We start from the raw sequence: 23,445 nt of genomic DNA on the forward strand, positions 1-23,445 counted from the left end.
AAAAGTAAAACAGATGTAAAAGGCTCCACACTGAATCTGCTTCCCCAAGTTTGAGCAGTTAGGATTGCTGAAACATTAGACTTATTTTATGGACCCGTTCTGATCTGCTGTTAGCGTGTTAGCTCCATGTATAAAAATGATGTCCCAGCAGGTCTGCACAACAGATGCTACTTCCACAGGGCAATAATCATGTAAAAAAAGGCCACTGGCTCTGGTTCAAGAGGCGCAGCCAACAATTCTATTTAATGCACCATTGCTATGTGAATGTTTTAGACTCAGAAATACGTTTTTTGGAAAGTTCAAAGGTCATGTTTGCAAATATGTTAATCTTGAGGAACCAGCTGGATTCAAAACATATAAGGACACCCATTCGTCAGTCTCCTCATTGCACAGGCTCAGTGGAAAGCCACATATGCTGCTTGGCATCCCTGCCCCACATTCAAGTGGCAACAGGTCAGGCTTATACACTTCTGCAGCACAGTGGGGGGCAGGTGAAGCATGCCTAAAAAAAAGACGAGACCAGCAAAGATCTTTCTATCTGGCTGTCAAAACAGCACTTTACACAACCCTCTATTTGTGGTGTTGTTTAAAAAAGGTCAGTTATGAAACTATGATTACAGCTTCTTTAACAGCGGCTATGATCTGATATCACGGTTGACGTAATAAAAAATTACACTAATCCCCCATTTTGCTCTAAAATCTGATAAGGTCCTCTTGCATAATTAATGATTTATGACAAGTGATACAGATTTACTGCAAGCGGTTATTTTTCACTGAAACAATTTTTGCACAAAAAAACAAACAGAAAAAACAAAAATGGGAAGGAACAAGAAGGTTCCATGACAAGCTTTATTCAACAGTAAACATTAACAAAAAAAAAAAGAAAATATTTCATTTCAAAAAAATATTTAAAGCAAACATACATGTCACTGAAAAAAAGGTAGCCACTGAAAAAAATGTAGCCTTTAAATAAATACTAACATCAGGAACGATCATTTCATAACTATAAAACAAGAGACGGTATATACAATCATACAAGTTTAATAGGACATGCTTAGGAGTTTGACGGCACCATTTGTACCAAACACTGACTACAACACAATGGCTGCATAATAACTGACATGGTCACCGAGCCGCCTGAGCCTCCCTTTACAGAAAGGCTTCGCATCAGACAAAAACATCAGCAAATACTTCCTTTTTTATTTGAAAAGTTGGTAGTATAATGGTATAGTAATAGGTGTGGGAATGTCTGCCAGTTGACTGATGACTTCTGTCCACAACCACTGGCAGAGCTGCAGACTGAACCGCTGCAAGGCAATGAGAGGAACTTTGGAAGCCTTTGTGTGATTGATCACTTTGAGTTGTTCTAAACCAGGGGGGGTCCACACATCGTTAAGACAAAACAGTCATCTCAGCTAAATATTTCTAAGATGACATGAGAACTCACATCATGCATTAGATAGTGAAAAATACACATAAAAGAAGAATGGAAAAATAGCTTTCTTTGGACAGGGCCAGCCTGTGCAGTTGGATTACTTGTTTCCCTCGGTCCCATTTTATTTTCATCAAACACAAGCCCTTCATTAAAAACTGATCCCTTTTAAAGTATACGTTTCATTTTTAAAGTGTGTAATTGCTAACTTACTCAAGCAGCACAGTTTAAGGGCATTGCAAAAGCATTCATAGCCTTTTGGCTTTTTTACAGTTTCACAAATGTTTTATGAGACTAACAGAGGGTAGTTATGAAAAGTTGAAGGAAAAGTATATAAAGTGGAAAGGAATGCATGATTTTCACTTTTTTTAAAAGCAAAATGATGCCTGCATTTGAATTTAATTTGATTTACTCTGACATACCTATACAAAACCCATGGCGAAGGATCTTAATATTTAAAAAAAAGTTTCCTATTGACTAGTTTAATCTCAGTATAAATGCAGCTGTTTTATGAAGGCATCTGAGATTTTTTTGTGAACATTAGTGAACAGACAGCTTCTTCACGACTGAGGAACACAGCAGACAGCTAAGGAAGAAAGAACTAGAGAAGTTTTATTTTACTTCATTAAATAAAACCTCAAGCTTTGAAACTCCTAGATAAAAGTTTTCAATTTATAATCGGTAATCAAAGCGGAATAGGAATCAAGAAACAGTTATCTGTCTTGACTAACAAGCCAGACAAGGAGAATATTAATAACAAAAGGTTACTTTTGGTAACCATGAAGCAGAACCAGCTATTAATCCTACACTTAAATTCTTGTTACTGGAGATATATATTAGAGTAAATGTGGTTCTTGGAAAAAAAACCATTGGATGATTTGCAAAACTGGGGACACTATGGTTGTCAAAATACTTTAGATTGAAGCTGGATAGCAACATCCTGAAAAAATGTAGTATATTCTTAACATTTTGAAGAAAAAAAAAATTCGAAGACATAAGGTTATTATTTTACATTAGCTTAAGCTTTGTGCCATATTTAATATGCCGCTGCTTCCCTTTGTAAAATTACTTTAAACATAAAAATGCTTCTTCAGATTTAGTGTGCTGCTAAAATGCGTAGCCACCACTCAAGACTCCTAAAAGGGATAAACAATGCTTTTGGCTTTTCATCTAATGCATTTTCATTTTTTTTTCTTTGCCAGCATCAATGTTCGAATGTGTGGCTTTAAGAGTGGGTTGTGGCTCTGCACATCTAAAATGCTTCTGTGCAACACTGTGTTCCAGTTTATTAAAATTAAAAAATAATTTCAGGTTATAGAGATTTATTCAATATGTTTTGTTCAAAATATAAATTTATTTTTTATTTTTTCCCTTCGCATATCCAGTCGATCGAGCCAACATGTGGAGGAACATGCTATGATTTAATGGTAGGATTTTTTTTTTAGCCTATATTATCACAAACATAGAAATGGGAGAGTCATGCCTTTAGAGGAACAGGTTCACATTCCAGCAGGCCACTAACCTTTACTAAATAACCAGAGGTTAAATAGATTGGTTTAGTTCAAGGTATCTTTTGCAAAAAAGGGTATAGGCAGTATGAATACTTTTGCATGGTGTTGCAAACCTTACATCAGCAAAATGACACACATTTTAGCTAAAAGAGGCACGTTGCCCTTTTTCTCTACTCTGGTTTCTTCGTCACTGGTTATTCAAAAAAACAGTGACTACACAGAAGAAAGGGCAGACAGCGATCAGCAGTCCGTTTGTACAGCAGAGATGGTTTTAATCAATGACATACTGTATCTGTCCACCGATTACTTAGAGCACAACAGTAATCACAAAGCTGCATTATTGCCACACTTTGTAACACAAGCACTTCAATCATTATTGCTTTACGGTCAGAAGCGCAGAACTCACAGCTGCAGACACATAACCATGAAGCCAAAGATTTAAGGTGTCGACAAAAAGCGCCCGATTTTTGCTCCACTGCCGTTCTCACCTACAGTAAGAAATGCTTATTGAAGGTCGAGAGACTCTATTGTGCCGACACATAAACTATAGTTGTCTTGGAAGAATAGAGTTTTGAGTGCTACATTAGATCAATGCATATCCACAGGCATTTTACAGTATTGGTAAATTTTACTGACCTTCTGGGTACATGAAATTAAAGGCATTATTTTTCAAACTGCATACAACTGAAAAAAGTGCCAACATTGTAATGCTACAAATCTTTTTTGAAGTATATCCGATAAAACACAGTAAATTTTCAATAGGAGCCAAGCAGCAATGATCTTACATTTTTTTAAAACAGCCTTTTTCATCCCTTTAAGTACTCAAGCACTTCTTCGTAGAGAACACCCCACAGCTCACAGCTGGAACCTTGTGTGTTTATGCTTCTGATGGCAACAAAAAGCCGATTTACCTTCCTATTTCTGATACATTAGCAGTAATAGTGACTCCTGTAGTGAATGAAACCTTTCCAAACTTTCACTCCTATTTTCTGAACCGGTTTCTGCAGTTGTTTTTGCAAATAGAGACCCCTACCAGCCTGTGCTACATGCTCCACTGAAAGTTTGTGGAGCAGCGCCATGAACAGCTACACAGCCACCGATCTTCAGCCCATGCAGGTGGATGAAAGGTGCAGCAGCACTACCTTCTCCAGCTCACATCACCACTGAGATGGTTAGAACTCCTCTCTGAGTGTTGGCTCTCGGTAAGTTTTGCTTCTATTCTCCCTCTGTTCTGTCATCTGGATAGGGTAAAACAGGCGACATTTCACACCACTTTTAGAGAGGGACAGTTGCTTTTTTGCTAATTCCCAACAGATGCATGCTAGATTTATGTAGGTTTGTTAGAAAAATATATATTGAGATTGTTGAGAGGCATTGATGTCGCAAGGTTAAACATTGCAGACTTCCATAAAATTAGGATAAAATTAAGATGTGCCTGTGGATTGTCAGACAGATGAAACACTGTTCTAGTTTGTTGAACAAAATTACCTTACTGATACTGTTTTATTTGAAAAGTGTAATAAAAAGAAACATGGGTTATGAACTCAAAGGTTCAGGAGAGAGTGGACAGCTAAGTGTCCGTCTCTTCTGAGGGTTTGTTTGGTATTCGGGGGGGTGAGGGAAGGATTCAGCAGGAGAGCCCTGATAAAACCATCATGCCCACCCCCCCTTCCCCGAGACCAAATAGGCTGGGGCTGGGAGTCGCGTACAAGGAGCTGAGCCCTGTTCTCTCCTCCTTCACATCACCGAGCAGCTCTTGGTCTTTTCCTTCTTGAAGGTGGAGGAGAGAAGGTCCGACTTGCTGGGCAGGTGAAGGAGTCTTTTGGAGAGCCGACGGGGAGGGCTGGACTTTGGGAGGGGCTGTAGTTTGTTGATGCAGGCCATTGCTGCAGTACGAAATACGCTGTGAATACTTTTCTCCGAGGTGAAGGCCGAGCACTCCAAATAGGCTTCAGCACCAAGTTGCTTGGCCATAGCAGAGCCCTGCAGTCAATCACATCACAAAATACCCGTTATGAATTTCCACAAAAAAATAGCAGGTCACATCTTTTTTTTTTTTTTTTACCACATTTAGTCCTAAGAAAGTCCTTTACTTATTAAAATGTTCTCTTTTTATTTCTTTGCTCTGTTGTCACTCTTAAATCTATCAAATCTTTAAAAAAATGTTGCTCAGAAAAAACAAAATTCTGCTGTTTTCAAATGATAGCTCCATTGATAAAAAGAAATAAAAGGATAGGCGATGTAAAGAAATTTAAAAACACATATGAAAAACAAGCTAAAAACATTCTGACAAATGTTACAACACTCCTAAAACTTTAGGACCCAAGTGTTATAGAGTTAGATGTGCAAATAGAAAAACTTCTCCTATGTCAAAGCCTCATCTGGGAGTTCAACCAATAACCCATAACAACATCTGAAGCCCTACATGCCTCACTCACTACAGTCAGCTTTCATACTTAAAAAGTAGTAGAAGGACAAAAATTACTTCTATGGGAGATTTTTTCAAATCAAAACCCCATCCTGTTCAATTAAACAAAGGGTTGTTTCAGCTTCCCCTAAAAACTGCTTAATCATCAGAAAGAATATGACACAATATGTACTAATCAGAGATTAATTAATACAATTTAGAATTTCTTATTGATATTGTTTTTTCTAAATCTTTGACCTATTCCGGTTTCTCTTTCAAATCTGTGACATTGAGGAATAGTATAGTATATAGTATAATAGTAATTCAATATTTATTCTACACGTTTCTGTGAAGAATAATTAATAAAAAAAATAATAAAATCAGCTGAGTGAGGCTTTCTTTGAGAGAGCATTGACTGTAAAATAATGTTATAAAATATTTTAAAACAAAAACATTATGAATACAGAGTACACAATCTCAATAGATTTTTTTTTTTATCTTGGTGATCTGTGTGGCCTTTATGCTAAATGCAGCCAGCATTGCTAGCAGTGCCTATGTTTATTCTCTTTAAAATAAACCCTTACCTTAAGAATTGCAAATATGCCAACATTTGAAAATTTAGCGTTTCTCCACAACACATCAACTTTACTTTACGCAGCTCAGCCTTTCTGTTATATTGTGAAAGTTCGACTTTCTCTTGTAGCCTAAGCAGGATTTTTTTCTCTTGAATAATTAACCACCAAGATCGTCAGTAAATTTCACTAAGCACAAAACTACATCCGATTACAGTTTAAACTAAATTTAAATGTTAATTATTACAAGCAAAATCAAACAAATTTGAATTACATCCTACTGAATAAAGCAATCAGTAGTGCAGTGCTGGCAGTTATTTTGCTAATTTCCTGATTTCTCACTGATAAGCAGGATTCTCTAGAAGCCAGACTTTGGTTAGGCTGGGAAAACTACAGAACCACATAGTCTCACATGCCCCTCAACAGAAAATATCTCCAAAACTATTTACTGGCCAAATGTTTTTCAATTTAAATTTCTCTTATTCACTACTGCTTGTATTTGATTCCTTATAACTTATTTTTTTTTTTTTCAGAAAAACAGTAAGTAGGTTAATTGTTGCCATTTAAACTCATAATCATGCAGGACTTCAATTATTATTTTCCCGTCCAGGAAAAAACATGGCATAGTTAGTTAGTTACTTAGTTAGTTAAAACATTAAATAAATAAAATCTCTCAACTGGATCATTTTGGCTGCCTGTGTGCAATAGAGAAAAATACTAAATCGGCCTTTTAGCTATTTTATCAATGCTTTATAGAAACTAAGACAAAAAAGGAAAGAATTATTTATTTTTTCTAAAACTTAAAAATAACTAATGGAAAAGTTGCGGATAAAGCTTTCTTCATGTGCACACTATGTTTCTGCTGCTTTTAAAGCCTTAGCAAAACCAACCAAAAACAGACTGAACAAGAAGATGATAATTTACATTTTCAGCAGCTTCCATGTTTTAGCCAGTCACTGCTCACTGATAGGCTGGATGGTATCTGTTTTTGTTTTAGGAAAAGAGCTCTGATTAGAAAGCCATCACTTATCTAAACTGCAGGAGCTCTTCATCACAACGATGCAAACTGTGGCAAAGAAATTAAACATTCATTCTCCCTCCGCTGCAGCACTGCTAGCTGAAGTCACTTTCATGACCTAAAAACTAAGGATGCAAAGGATAAAGAGCACAATCAATTAAAATTTTAACATATTAAACCTTGCAACATTAATGTGCAGGTAGTCCAGTTTGATCTAAAAATATACTTGAACTTAGAAGAAAGGATGGAGTAGTTGCATACTGTCCAAGAAAGACCAGCAAGTGCCAGGGCCGTCTCTTAAAAGTGTTTCAGCTACGGGATCGGGCTACCAGCAGTGCAGAGCTTGCTCAGGAATGGCAGCAGGCAGGTGTGAGTGCATCCGCACGCACCGTGAGGTGGAGACTCTAGGAGCAAGGCCTGTTCTCAAGGAGGGCAACAAAGAAGCCACTTCACTCCAGGAAAAACATCAGGGACAGACTGATATTCTGCAAAAGGTACAGGGAGTGGACTGCTGAGGACTGGGGTAAAGTCATGTTCTCTGATGAATCCCCTTTCCGATTGTTTGGGACATCTGGAAAACAGCTTGTTCGGAGAAGACGAGGTGAACGCTACCACCAGTCTTGTCTCCAACTGTAAAGCATCCTGAAACCATTCATGTGTGGGGTTGCTTCTCAGTCAAGGGAATCGCCTCTCTCACAGTCTTACCTAAAAACACAGCTATGAATAAAGGTGCCAGAATGTCCTCCGAGAGCAACTTCTCCCAACCGTCCAAGAGCGGTTTGGTGATGAACGATGCCTTTTCCAGGATGATGGAGCACCTTGCCATAAAGCCAAGGTGATATCTAACTGGCTCAGGGAACAAAACAGAGATTTTGGGTCCATGGCCTGGAAACTCCCCTGATATTAATCCCATTGAAAACTTGTGTTCAATCATCAAGAGACGGAAGGACAAACGAAAACCTAGGAATTCTGACAAAATGCAAGCATTGATTGCGCAAGAACGGATTGCTATCAGTCAGGATTTGGTCCAGAAGTTGATTGAGAGCATGCTAGGGAGAATTGCAGAGGTCCTGAAGAAGAGGGGTCAACACTGCAAATACTGACTTGTTGCATTAACTCATTCTAACTGTCATTAAAAGCTTTTGTTACTCATAATATGATTGCAATTGTATTTCTGTATGTGATGACAACATCTGACATACACGCATGAAAACCAGAGGGCAGCAGATCATGTGAAAATATAGTATTTGTGTCATTCTAAATACTTTTGGCAATTACTGTACTCCTTGTTCCATCTCCCACATATACTTCTCCTTTGCAGTTCCTCAGTGCTGGATTCTCCTAATTTCTTCTTGTATGTTTCACCCGAGTGACTCTAGTTTTTGGTTTCTGAGATCCTAGCATATTTATTCTAGATTTATGTTTTTGTACCAGTTACTTCACCATTAAAACTGCAAGAACCATCTCTGCCTCCTCTACTCTGCATTTGGGTCCACAACAACATCCACCGACCCTGACACTTATATAATAAGTGAAGTGCTCTATTAAATGAAAACATTAGAATCTAAAAAAGAAGAATATTTGGTCCTGCTACCAGTTCATCATCACTGACACATCTATGTTGGTACCTACCTGCTCATAGGTAACTGGTGTCTGTTTCATATTGGACAGCTCCATGAGGGTGCACACATCCGTACGAAGGTCGATCTTACAGCCAATCAACAGAATTCGCGTGCTTGGACAGAAGTCCAGAATTTCACTTTTCCACTGTTGATAGAGGGATGATTATTGACCTCTTTTGAATATTGTGTATAGAATGGGGTTATTAATACAATAATAAAAATATAAAACAAATTTTACCTTTTTGAGACTGCTGTCCATTGTGTCTGGACGGCTGATGTCAAAACACAACAGGACTGCGTCAGAGTCACTGTAGCATAGGGGTCTTACATTGTCATAGTATGGAGAACCTTTCAGGACAAAAAGAACGTATAGACAAAAGTAGGTCATCTAGTATTAACAGCAGATGGAGAAAAATGTGTTTGTGCCTATGCATGTGTGCAGGAGGTCAGCATGTGACATGTAAACTCACTCAGCACACCTCAAAGCAGTGTTTCCCAACTGGGGGATTAGTATACCCCTAGTGGTCTGCGGTGGTGTTGCAAGGGGTACATGAAAATATTAAATTTATCAGGTAATAAAATAGGACTGGGATCTGCTTTGCTTTCTAAGGACGCAATTAATAAACTAAACAAGCTTTTATCAACCAAAAAGTAAGTTTTTCTTATATGTTTGTTCACCTTCAGCTTAACATATATCAAAACCAAGCAGAGGAACAGACTGGATGTAGAGAACAGCCTGGTATCAGTTGTTTTTTACAATGAGCTATCAGAGCTCATCGAAGCAGCTCAGGTGTGTTGATGAAAACAAAATAACACTAATTAAGTTAGTCTGACTACAATTTTTTTTTCACTTTTTTGTTCCAATTCATAAAGTTTAATAATATGATTATAAGGGAGTAACTCAGAGGTGCTCCGGTTTTATAAATAAAGGTTTAATATGATTTTATTTTGTATTTATTTCGATTCCTTACTAACTTGCAGGCAACGTATTTATGTTGTTTTTATGTTATGTTTTATTTGAGATGGAAAGCATAAAATTTAATTCAACGCTCAAATTAAAGATAAGTAAAATAGTCTTTATTTAAGTTATTGTACGTTCCACTTTTGGACAATCATCCATACTGAGAGGGGTACTCATGGCACGACAAAATGCCCAAAGGGGAACACAAGTCTAAAAAGGTTTGGAAACATTGCCTTAAAGAAAGTAAATGTGTGTATGGAATGCATATTTAGGGTCTAAGGAGTGCAGCAGGAGCAGAGGTAAACCATCATCTAGCGGAGACGATTTCATAGCATCTTTTGAGAAAATGTGATGCACTCATAAACGTTTTTGATGGTTCTATGTTAATGCTTTGACTAATTCAACAGGAGATGTTTCCTGTGGTGCCGTTTGGGGAAGGTTATGGGAATATTCAGCTGCAAGGTCACAAATTCTGAGACTTTGGTGTATTTTCCTATTATTGGTCAGACATCTAGATCTAAGCTGGGAATACAATGAGAACATCCTTTAAATGCCAACTGGTAGACTCTGACACCACAGATTTATCATATTATCTGTTAAATAAATATAAAGCCAAGGGGGAAATTGTGTTTACTACAAAGAAATAAAAATGGATGTATAGCGTACCTAAAATTTAAGAGGAGTTCTCCTGTTTAGCCTCTTTAGTTAAAGGTAACTAAAGCAGTGTTGAATATTAAGTATTGTGCTTCATTCATTCATTGCCAAAATTCAAACAAATGAGTGATTGGTGGCCATGTCTTATCAAAATGGAAATCCATTGATATTAATAGAGCAATATCCCCAGCAATAATAATATATAAAGAGTCCAAGACAACTTTTGGTCTGTTAGTATATTTAGCTACTTATTCTACCATTTGTATCCTTTGTTGTCGTCTGCCCTCCAATCCTGAACTATGAAATATTAGTGAACATAATGACAGGCACCGGTCCATAACACGGTAACAACTGTACTATCATCCCTAAATGGTTGCCACTTAGTAAAAAGATGATAGACTTATCAGAATTGTATGCCTTTGAAGTGATGGCTTCCAAGGGCCTTAAACTGCAGCCTTTCCAAGTTCCTGATTTATCTATCTGTGATAAAATCCCTATTTATAGTGCTTTACCAGTTTATGTCTAAAGAGAAACAAGTGGGGATTTATTTCAGCTGTTTCCATAACATTTCATGAAAGCTCCTACTTTGCTTTATTTGTGATGCAAAGTTTGTGTTAAACTGCTATATTTTGCAGTCATCACCATAGAGTGAAAGTTCTTTCGAGATGATTGCAGATGTTCTAAGACATGATTATCACTGTTAGTTAAGAAAACGTATAAAGTAATTAGTAGGTCAGCTCACCTACTAATTACTTTTATATTAAGGCAAAATAGTATCAATCTTTAGGGATAATGCATAACTGCCTTCAAATCCTCTGGCTTAGATTTACTTTTCAGTTCTTGGAGGTGCTGTTTCCCCTGCTGCTATATCCTCTGCTGGCAATCCAGAGGCAGGAGAAGATGACAACGGTCACTAAATCTTCATTGATCTTTCCTAGCACTAGATTATGCAAGTGGAACGGTGGGGTTTTGGCCAGGCAGACGCTCCCACTCATGCTCAGAATCCTTAAGTAAGCCACCCACCCCCCAAAAATCCTATGCTCAACAAGCAGTACCTCCAGTCCCTGTTTCCACAGCAACAACCTCAGAATCCACCATCTACATCAGCCTTTCCTCCTCCTCCTCCTCCTCCTCTCACCTCTCCATAAAGGCTGGCCTTAGGTGCCAGTCAATCACTTCAGACCAGAACAACGAACCCACCCACCAACTGTTGGGAACATTCCTGCTCTGCAACAGAAACACACACGTGGCAGAGGAAAAAAAAAAAGAAAAGACACACCTGATTACGCACAAACTCGCTTTCTAAATTTGGCTGCATTCGGAGGTGAGCCCAATCTTTTATATGATGAAACAGAAGAAGGGGCTGCTCAGGGGGATTAAATGTTTACTTCAGTCTCAGCATGGATCCCAAAGGGGATTCAGACCTCCTTTTATCACCGCAGATAAGAAAAACAGTGTGTGTAATTACTCATTAGATATTACACAGCCATCCAGATTGTTTTATTCACAGGAACATCGGAAGAAAACAATAAAACACAAACATGGATGGGTGCATGTGAAGCAGTCGCATGAATATTTAATGATTCTTCACATTATCAAAGGTTGAAAGTGAATTTGCCAGCTGCCGGGCGATGTGAGAAGAGTAATGACAAGCTCTGATGAAATTCCTTAGGAATCAATGTCCTGAAGAATGTAAACAATATTGGAAAAGAACAAAAGAACAAGCTGTTCCATTCTACCTGTGGTTATGCCCTTTAGAAATAACAATGCTCTCTAAACAGCTATTAGACAAACATTATAAAAAAAATTCTCAAAAGAAATTCTGACACAATGTCTAATCTTGATTTATTTATTTCTAACAGTCTTCTGTTTAGAATTATAGGTTAAAATGTACCTTGTTTTATTAATCAAACAAACAATGTCAACAAATATGAGCATTCTGATTAAGGAAAAAGCTAAGATACCCAACCCCTTAACAGATACACTCTTTTCCAAATAACATTAGTAGGAAGCTTATTTTAACCACTGAAAAACAACAGAAATAAAAACAGATGCTGGCTTACAGTATATTCTCCGCCATCAGTCTGATAAAAGTTTCCCCCACTCCTTAATTTGAGCTGCAAGATGTTTGATGGGTTACTTTCATGTACAGCCTTTTTCAGGTCACCCTACATCTCATCAGTACCCTCAGGGTCTGAGCTTTCATTCTCAGACAGTCCTTGGTGGATTTATTGAGCTGTATGCTTTAGGCCAGTCATGTTTCAGGGACAACTCTCTGCTTCACCCCCAGGTTTCTTAGTCTACGTTCACACTGCAGGCCTTAATGCTCAATTCCAATTGTGAAATCCGATTTTATTGCTTTGCAGTTCACATTTCCAAATATATGCAACTTGTATGTGATCTCCTGTGTGAACTGCAGTCATACAACGCAAGTGTCCTGCATGTGCAGTAGAGGACGCAATGACGTCACAGGCCAGCGTGCTCTGTGTTTACGCCAGTAAACATGGATGGTAGTGCCAGAGCCCATCTAGAAATCTTTTCAAGACGGTTAAACATAAATACTGCGCTCCGCATCATCATCTGCCATGGTTGTTGTTTTTTTGCCACTTCTGCATAGCGAGACCTAGAAAAGTGACTTTTGTCGGGTATTAATGGTGTTCAGGTCGGATGAATGCGACCTGGCCGTTCAGACACAGGTCGCATTTAAAAAGATCAGATTCGTATCGGATTCAGGACACATAGCCAAGTGGCCTGGGTCGCATTGGAAAACATCAGATCTGAGTTGTTCAGACTGTCATGAAAAGATCAGATTCAGGTCGCATATGGGCCAAAAAAACGGATTTGGGTCACCTCAGGCTGCATTGTGAACGTAGCCTAACAGATCGTTTTCAGTTTCACTCAAGCTCCCTTTAATTCAGAGTAGATTTCATGGTGGACTCTAGGAACCTGGGCCTGCCAGGGAGCACTTCAGGAAAATATTCTCAAACCATAACACCTTAACCACTATGCTTCACAATTAGTGGTGGTACTGATAAGGGAAGCATCTAGCAATTTTATTTTGAAAATCCTTGAACCACATTGAGCCATCAAGGAAATATCCATGCCAGCCAACACAGAGGAGCAAGAGTCTGTCCCACTGTATGGAAGATTAAACATTTAGCTTTGACCACTATAGTGCCACTATAATTGTAATTTGAAGGAAGGGTCACATGTCAGAAACAAAAGTTTGCATTTAATGGCTGTAAAAATCAACACACATTTGAATCAGAACAATTAACCACAGTATAAGGCTGAAGATGTGTTTGAGCGTTCCTTATCTATCATGTAGGAGAGTCTGCAGGGTGCTCTTAAAATCTCCTCCTCCTCCAGTAAGAGGTTATCTTACAGCCAGGAAACAGGATGTGATTCTGCATTAAACAACCCTTGATCTAAATGCAGCAATCAATAGAGGGCTGCACTGGGGGAGGGGGGCTGAGAGTCCCTGCATCTAAGGCTTACAAATAAGTTATCTTGCCAACATAGAGGGAGAGAGATAAAAGATCAACTAGGATGTTTCAACCTCCCCATTTTAGATCTCTACTGCTACAAGCTGAGGAATGTATTGGACTGTCAGATCAATGCCCATGCAGTGATAAGCAAGGCCAAATGCTTCCTCTCCTCTCGTTCCCAACAGCCATCCACTGCAACAGATGGAGAATTTCTGAGGCATGAAACATGCGGAGTGAAGCAGACTAACTGGGGGATGGCAAACAAAGAAAAGATGGCAACTCTTGTTGCTGAAATCAACTTCATATGTGTTTAATAGTGTTGCGTCCAGAGCTCAAAGCTCAAGGAGAAGAAGGAGGAGAACTGAGACGATGATTGTTTGAGCGCACGAGGGGGAAGGGAGTATCTGCTCGAAAGACTGTTAGAGTGCTTGTGTGTTCAATCAAGTGAGCGACGTAGTCCATTTTCATCATTTTAATCCTTCTCTCACTATCAGACAGCACGGGTCAGACAGACTAATGATCCATAGATGGGATGACTCAGATTTTTGGGGGTTTAAGTGCAGCTCAGGCTCCATCTCACATACTCAACCAACTGGAAGCTGTGGCACTCCTGCAGTTTCTAACTACACACATTAATTTACAGTTGAATAAAGAAACACATAAGTTTGCCTCAAAAGGTTATTTTATTGTGTGGTGTCTACCAGGGTTCTGATAGAGAGAGAAAACTATTTTATTCCTGAGGTCGTGTAGGGTTAGGGCTGTGGGATATTAGGACAAATAATCATGCATTCTCATTTTTAAGCTGAGAAGCCATTTTCGATTAGAATACAGTACCTTACATGGTGGTGTTATGACGACTATGAGGAAATTATGTATTTTCAGTCCTATTCTGGATTATTTCAACTGAGTCATATAATTCCTGCTGAGTTTGCACCTTTGGAGTACAGTACATGTTTTCTGGATTTTCTGGAAAAAAACAGATACTTTTAGAAAGTCTTTTCAATGTGGAGATTTTTAAAAGCCCAGTTTACAGGGTGTAGATGTGCACTGGATATCAAAGGGGAACAAAAAACAGTGATATACAAACCCACTTAGACCACCTTAATTATCACTCATTTACTGATGCTATGTACGGAAAAGAAGGACTAATGTTAAAAAGGATTATTGAGCCTAACACTAACAGGTTTTACTCACATTATTATAATCCTGTTCCTTCTTATTATTATTATAGTTTTATTTTGATGTTCTTTACATCTTCTGCACATTAAAACTACTGGCCGTACATGTGCATTTAATAAACTTCAAACATAGTCACAACAGTATAGACAGGGGTTTTATGTAAAGGCTAAGAAATATCAGAAAAATATCCAGAGTTGTATAGTTTAGGGCCTAAATCACATGAAAACAAAAAGTGAAATAAGATGACTAAAATACTATGATACAGTAAGAGATGAACCAATTTAGCATGTGGAATCAGTTTGTGACCAGGATAAAGATAGACTAGATAAAAAAAAAAAAAAACTATTCTTTTTATTTTTACATATTCTTCTACTTAGTCCCCGTCAGGGTCGCAGTGGGGCCGGTGCCTATCTCGGGCAGTCTTTGGGCAAGAGGCAGGGTCCACCCTGGACAGGCAACCAGTCTGTTGCAGGGCAACACAGAGACACACAAAGACACACAACCATGCATACACACTCACACCTAATGGCAATTTAGAGAAGCCAATTAACCTAACAGTCATGTTTTTACGACTGTGGAAGGAAGCTGTAGTACCCAGAGAGATACCCTACATACATGGGTAGAACATACAAACTCTATACAGAAAGACCCCAGGCTGGGAATCCAACCAGAACCCTCTTGCTGCAAGGCAACAATGTTACCCACTGCACCACAATGCAGCCTATTTTTCTAATAATTGAACAAATTGGGCCATGCCAGATTGCATCAACCACAACATATAATAAAAGCTGTGATAAGCTTACAGTGTACAGCATGTCTGCTGTGCGTACAGTAAACTAAAACAGAGCTAAATTTCAAGAGCGCAGTGAAAAATGAAGCTGTTTTGGCTGTGAAGTAGACAAAATGATCTTATTGCCGCAGGTAGTGAATTTGTATATGCCTTTTGGGTATTTTAACTAACTGACCAAGAGCAAATGGACCCAGAGCCGATTTACTTGGATAAAAGTATGGCTAAACCAGTAAAAGCAAAGTTGCCTTGTTTGATACATTTTAAGGTTTCAGTCAAAATGACATAATTCTGTAAAATTTTGATTTATTTCACTTTTATATATCTAAATTATTAATATTTCATCACACAAAATTCCAACCATTTAACATTTTACATTCTCTGATGTGGGGATGTGTTGGTAAATAAACCTTTAGACAAGTAGACTAAAATGTTGGATATCTGCACCTTTAAAATAAAACTATACATTTCTGTATATTGGAAAGTTTATTTATGAGCCATAAAAATATTTTTTAAACTTTACTTAATATCTTAATTAAAATCTGCCCATAAAACAAGGTATACCATATTTTATGTTTTTGTTGTGTTTAGGGCTGAAACAAATAATTGAGTTTATCGATTATTGAAATAATCGTCATCTAATTTAGTAATTAATAAATTGTTAACCGGAATACGCAGACAGAAAACCCCACAAAAAAACAACAAAAAAAATTCCTCAAGTGGGAAATGTTAGTTTCACCTGGTTTAATACTGTCATAATGTCTTGTTTTCTTCTTCTTTAAGGATCATTTGTCTGTACGATTATTAATCGAGTAATCAAAGACATAATCGACAGATTAATTGATTTGCAAAATAATTGTTATTTGTGGCCCTAGTTGTGTTTTATAAAATGCTTTTTTAAGAAACATTTGCAATTTACATTGCTGATCCCAACCTGCATAAAAGGGGCCGGTAAAATGCTTTTTCTGCCATACTTATCAAATCCGACCAACTGGAGCTCGTCTTTCACAAGATCAAAATTAATGAGATGAAGAATATGGAGAGTGTTTTAGTGTTCACGTACAAGGGGAGGGATTGCTGTTGATTAAACAAATCAATGCAATCAGCTTAGACAGAAAACTAACCAATCTGTCTGTATGATCAGGTTTAATATTCTCTTGAGATGACGTGTTGTGAATTGTCTATGAATGAACTGAATTAGAATAAATTAACTAAAAATAGATTGTGTGTTTCTAAAGAATTACTTTTATGCTATAAGTTTACAAGATGCAAACAAGCAAAACAAATATCTTTTGTCCAAGGCCTATTCCTAGGGATAGAGGATGCCTTTTATCCCTGATTTGTGCAGATGATGGGGATCTGTCTTTACTAAAGGGTTCAATATCCACTCTTAGAGTCATCCCTTTTATGTCTGAGGTAAAGTGCTTTCCCAGATCGAGAGGGATCAAATAAATTTGAACTCAAAAAGGGTTCAGAAAGGGTCAGCTGAGGTGGTTCAGATATTTGATCAGAATGCTTCCCGGTGTTTCCATTTGGAGACTTTCATGGTTCATCTCTCTTAGAAAAGACCTAAAACCTGCTGAATGGACCATAGTATTGCTTTGGGCCCGGCAACACCTTGAGATCCTCCAGAACAAGTTGGATATTGCTGATTTAGAAATGGATATTTGGGTTTTCCTAATGGATCCGTCACTACTGATCTCTGACAGGCAAAATACACTGGATAATGAAAATAATAATACAAGCTAAACAGTCTTTAGAAATAACTTTTCTGCTCAAGGTACAATGAATTACAGTGGAAATAATAGTTTAAATTGAGAGCATCACTCTTAATTTCATATAATACAGGAAGTGATTAGATTACACCCAGTTCTCAACCACTCAAAAGCCTAATCAGCAGGATCGCTGAACCTGAAATAAATTAGTTACTAACACCACCAATAATGAGATTCATTATTAAATATTCATCAGTTATAGCCAGTGGACAGTGTTTGTTTCCCCTCCTCCTCTTTTCTCTCTGTACGTCTGATCATATCAGGCTGATTAAAACCAGAGGATTGATTTTAGCCTGTAAATCCATGCCGAAGCTGAGAGAAGGAGCTGCCTGCCGCGTGGGGCCAGTGATGAGGTCGGCCTAATCAATGAAGGGGAGCTGGGATAATGAGGAGATGCTCTTACTGTGGAGGGGCCATAGCAGCACAAAGTCCATGCAATTAGAGCATATTACTTAAAAAAAAAAAAGTGTTCATCATTATACTGTAAAGATTATTTCTGTTGTTAAAGTTAGATTTGTCTTCATTTGCTAAAGGCTTTGTAAGGTGAAAATCCTGGAATATGCATAGATAATTCAAAGTCTAGATAAGTAAAGGGAATAGAATACCCCCCCCCCCCCCCCCCTCCATATAAATAATCATTGTGCATTTCTCAATCTATTAATATTTTAAATACATAATTTATCTTTGGTTTTTTACATCAGAAATTGAGTTCAACATTTTGAACTGAATGTAGCTCAATAACACTCACCAAGCCAGCCAGTCTGGTTTAGAAGCTAGAATACAAAGCACTATAAATGCAAATGATTTATTAAGAATCGAGAATTGGAAAGCAACATCAGCTTTAGGTTGAATCCTGATTTATGAAACACATGGTAGTCAAATTTGACGTCTGAATAGCATGAATGAAACCTTGCTGTGTAAATCTATCTATACTTATGTATGTAAGTTTGGGTCAGTTAAAAGCTTATGTCCAACTCAGAGTCTTAATCCCCTGTTTGGTACTGTTTGAGTAAGTAACCCAAGCAGCATATGGGGGAGAATGCAGGTCACCACACTTTCTCCCTTCCCTCCTCTCTGTCTGCTCCAGAGCACCGCCCAGCTCAATTGGAAGCCTCTCTTGGGCCCTTTATCCCCGGGCACCAGGCCCACTCCTATTGCACAGACCAAAGGTCCACAGTCTGGGATTAAAAGATGGCATTTGGTCTGTGACGGGAATTACTCTGCCCCAGATCTTTTTTTTTTCCTCACTGTTTATTTATTAATTTATTTTCTATTTTCATTGCGAGAGAGTAAAAATAAAGCTTGTACAAGTGAGTGTTTTATATATTTTCTTTTTCCTACACCAATGCAAATGACATGCAAACGCAAACATAAACATGTTTGCAGTCATGGGATTTGCTCCGTCACATTGACCCAGTAATGTTGCAGAAGTGACCACGGGCCGTGAGAGATGAACACCGAACAGTGAAAGTGTAGAGCAGCGAGCAGAAGGGGAGTCAGACTCTAACAGGTGCTGCAGACCCATGTTCACAGAATTCAGGTCAACACACTGAGTAGCAGATCTCTAGGGAGATTTACAAAGACACATTGACCCTCTTTTTCATGCTTGTTGTGTAAATGAACATATGATGCCCAAAACCCCCATTAAAAGCAGTTGAACTGGAATAATCATTATTTCTCATCCGCTACATGAAGAGTGCTTGTAAATCTGTCAGTCTATTAAAAAACAAGGTCAGGGAGACAATTGGTGTGCCTTTACATCAACGCAAGGCATGACGTGAGACAAAGTTAACTATGGTCCTTTGACTGTTTTTCACATTTTATCACATTAGCACCTCAAACTTCAGGGCTTCAATGAAGTTTCAGATATACCAGACGAAACTGTATAATAATGGAGACGAATGAAAATGATATCATCCAGTTTGCAATTTGAAGGGATTGTTTTTCAAAAGAAAACAAAAAAGTCACAGGGAATTTCGGAAAATAGTAGGAGTAAAAAATTATTGTTTGACTCTATTTTCAGTCCGGTTTGATCAGCTTCTGTTTAACTGCTGAAGACAAGTGTCTCCACAGCATAATTCAACACATGTGTGAGCTGGCTAGCATATCTAGGTAGATGTGCATTGTTCTGTCACACACAGCATTGAGCATCAGCTAATCTTAATACTGTTTTTTTCTTGCCGGTCAGACGTGTGAAGTGAAAAGCTAGTTATGTTCATCAAATTAATTTCCTAAACGACTTAGATTTAGACTTACACACATGTATCGTCATTTTGTATACACATAATGTACACAAAACAAATTTTTGTTTTATACAGCTTTTAGACAGTGAATGAGCAGCTTAGAGGTTAAATTAACATTTTCATTTCACAAAGTCCAGAAGTGATCAAATGTAAACAGTGTGGGGAAAAAAACATGGTGCAAAAGGCATTGATGTGGAAGTTAAGAGGAGTGCAAGCACAAACCTATATATGGTGCAATAATGCAGCAGAAGAACATTTTTGAGTTGAGTTTAATTTGGTGATGTCATCAGTGTGATGCAGTGTCGATTTGTGACTTGATTTAAAGTTTTTTTTTTTTTTCAACAGCTTTGGGTGAACTATGAAAGCTGCAATGGATTTTGTTTAGGTGTATCACAGTTAAAAAAAAATTATATGTTTTCCAAACTTTTTAGATATTTATTTTTAATAACTTTAAGAAAAACATGTATTGATCATTTTGCAACAAACAATTTGAAAGCTGTTGGGTTTGACAGTAACACAAATTTCTATCTCCTTTATTTCAAACATTGCATGACTTCAAAGATGTGCTGAGGTTTTGCTGTGATGGGAGCCTATTATAAACATTAGTTGCTGTGTTGCACATCCCTTTGCAGGCCAGTGGTGTCACAAGTACATACATTTGTTACTTAAGTAGAAGTATAGATACTGTAGTTTAAAAACACTCCGCAAAAAGTTGAAGTATCAACTTGAACACTTTACTCAAGTAAAAGTGAAAAAGTATTTGCTCCAAAAACTACTTAAAGTATAAAAGTATAAAGTAACCTTTAGAAAAAACAGCCAGATGCCACTATATGAATTGAAAGCTCAATTTTACGACTATTTCGAAAAATTCTTGGAGATAGGGCCAAGGATGAGGGAGGTCTTGTTGGTCTCAATCTCCCGATATGCTTTCACCTGCGTCCGACCTTTCAGACATTTCGACATCTTTTTCTGAATCCGACATTGTAGCACGGCATAGACAATTCGTGTTTGCTTCTGATGATTTCCTTTTGCAACCCGATGAGTGTTTGCATTATTTGATTCATCCAATTACACTAGTGTTTACTAGATGTGGATCGAGCCAATGATCTGCATTGGATGGCGCACATGACATGAAATAAATATTTATGAACATTAAACCGAAGCCAAGAGTAAAGAGTAACATTTGTTTTAAAATGTAAGGAATAGAAGGTACAGATACTTGTGTGAAAATGTAATGAGTAGAAGTCAGAAGTAGGAAGAAAAATAAGTAATGGAGTATCTAAAAAATTTACCTAAGTACAGTTACAAAGTATTTGTACTTCGTTACTTGACACCTGTGTTGCAGGCAGATCTGTAGGTCAGAGATCACTAAAGAGAAGGCAAACAGGTACCTGATGTGTCCCACAGACTCAGCTCCACACGCTGCTCCTCCAGCTCAAGACAGGCTGTGTAGTTTTCAAACACCGTTGGCACATATGTCTGGGAAATAATAAGCAACAGGATAAAATTAGGAAGGTGCCAGAGACTTCACTAAAACCACTGGAGATTTTACTTAATGCAATTTCAAAGAGAATATATAAAAAAGCAGAACTGATTATTTTTTCTTTGATCAGCATCCAGTTTAAAAAGCTTATCAAGTGGATTAACACCCATTTGGATTCGATATAAAGCTTCCCATGGGATCTGAAATTAGTGAGTGAGCATAAAATAAGCCCAGTCTCAGTAAATGCGCACGCGCTCCGTCACCGCCTGCACCGGCGCACTAGATATTCTAAACATAGATATTCTAAAACATCTAGATTTCTAATGAAATACATAAAAAATATATTATTGTGGATAAATCCCAGTAAGTGCTTTAACAATTTGTCACATTAGATCAGATATACCTCTGGATAGCAGTCCTTGGCCAGCACTTGTAACATTGCCGTTTTTCCGCATTGAACATCTCCCACAAGAACCAGTTTACATCTCACCACCAGCGGCTGCGTATTTCTCCTTTCCTTCATGATTACAGGCGCACTCCAGAGTTGTCTCCACCCAGAAATAAATAGCAAAAAAACAAACAAAAAAAATGAAACAAAAGAACAAGCAAAGGAGCAGCCCAGATACGGTCCCAGTGTGAAAGTGCGTCGCAGCTTGTGTTTGTTGGAGGATGCCCGCAGTTGATCTGATTGAATTTGCCACTGCGGCTCTTTATACGGGCGAGCAGCAGCCAATAGGATCCCACCCCTCTGCAGACTCACTTCTCTGCGCTCAGTGATAATGTGAGGAGGAAAACAAACATTCACATTATTCAGAAGTGCATCATAGTCTTCATAAAATTTATCAAAAATGCTGAATTTTGTATTATGCTACCTACTTTAGAAAATGTCATCTTCTAGCTAGGAAATATAAGCATTAAAATGTATTATTTTAATTATTTTCAATATTAACCATAAAGAAATGTCTAAATGCTGATTAAACATAATTGTTTACAAATGTAAATATAATGCAAAATAAAAGGTGATAACAATAAAAATGACTTTTTAAAGTAAAAATACCGGGTATGCAAAAGGTTTTCATCAATACATTTCCTGCACGTGGAGTAGATAATTTTTTGTGCATCTTTAACCTGTCCTAGTAGAAGTATGATGCATGTTGGATTTCTGTCATCTTTAAATCACCTGTACTTCAAGAAAACTAGAGTTTTATGCAGAGTGAAAGACTGGAAACTATGTGTGCCAAAAATACAACTGTGTTCTTTTTCCAAAAAACAAACAAAACAAAAACAAATCAATATAATTGGTTTCAATGAATAATATTTTTCGCCTTCATTTCTAGTCTAAGAATGTCAAATTCTAGATTTCCTATTATCAGTTTTCTTGAGCTGAGACCTTTTTCTGTCCCTGTTGTTGCTCCTAAAAATGAGGGGAAATTAAAAAGAAAAGCATAATAAGGCTGCAAATCAGTTTCATCCACGCTACTTGTTCTGTAATCTCATTCATGATTAAAAAAAACAAACTCATCTTTACACATAGCTGTACAGAAAGTTTAAACATTTCTCTTTTGAAGTAGCCTAAATGGAAATAACAATCTGCTACTGTAAGTTGTAGTTTCCTTATTTTTATCAAAAATATTAAGCACACTCTATTCAGACATCGGTATATTATGGCAAACCATTGGCTATTTTGTTTTGTAATTCTAGAAAAACTTCATGTTACTTTTGGGTACCTTATCCTATCTAAACAATCTGATTAGGAATCATCGCAACATTCGGTCTTATTATCTCAGGTTCAGTCATGTTTTCTTTTTCTCTTTAACTGTTACAACAGTTGGTTTATACTGAATTAATATATCAACTTTATAAAGATAAAAAATTCTCACCTGACGGGTTAAAAAACGTTTTGTTTAGAACAACAAAGCAAGTGAGTATCCAGCTTTAGCTTAGCATACCAGCATGTCTGACATCTGATATGATAAGATTACATTATTGATATCGTTTCACTCGCCTGCTTTGACTACCATGTAAAGGAGGGGGAAAAACAACAAAAAAGCAAATGCTGAGTGATTAAGCAATAAAATACAACTGAGAAAGAGAGAAAATCAGTCCTAATAAGGTGAAAAGAAAACTTTGCCAGCCAGCAAACTGTAGCTAAGAGATGTTGTTCACACCCAAACCCTGCTTAGCCAAGACAAGTGAAACTACTTGAAACAGTCAAGTTCTAAATATTTGGTTGGACTACCGTCAATCAAGTCATCCTCTCTTTGCAAACATTGGCTTAGGACACATTGATGAGATGACCACGGACAGGCACGG

General features: G+C 37.6%; 1 protein-coding gene across 1 annotated transcript; it reads right to left on the bottom strand.

The window, feature by feature from the left end:
- Positions 1-1,892: 1,892 nt before the first annotated feature.
- rnd1b (Rho family GTPase 1b) lies at positions 1,893-21,836 on the bottom strand. Its single transcript, XM_038283112.1, has 5 exons — positions 21,536-21,836; positions 21,041-21,128; positions 8,801-8,910; positions 8,573-8,707; positions 1,893-4,926 (listed from the first exon to the last, which is right to left on the bottom strand). The coding sequence occupies exons 1-5, from the start codon at positions 21,653-21,655 to the stop codon at positions 4,681-4,683; spliced, it is 699 nt and encodes a 232-aa protein (XP_038139040.1). The 5' UTR covers positions 21,656-21,836; the 3' UTR covers positions 1,893-4,680.
- Between the last annotated feature and the right edge of the window lie 1,609 nt (positions 21,837-23,445).

The sequence above is a fragment of the Cyprinodon tularosa genome, unplaced genomic scaffold, assembly GCF_016077235.1.
Source record: "Cyprinodon tularosa strain WSP-4 unplaced genomic scaffold, ASM1607723v1 ctg19, whole genome shotgun sequence".
NCBI classification, from domain to species: Eukaryota; Metazoa; Chordata; class Actinopteri; order Cyprinodontiformes; family Cyprinodontidae; genus Cyprinodon; species Cyprinodon tularosa.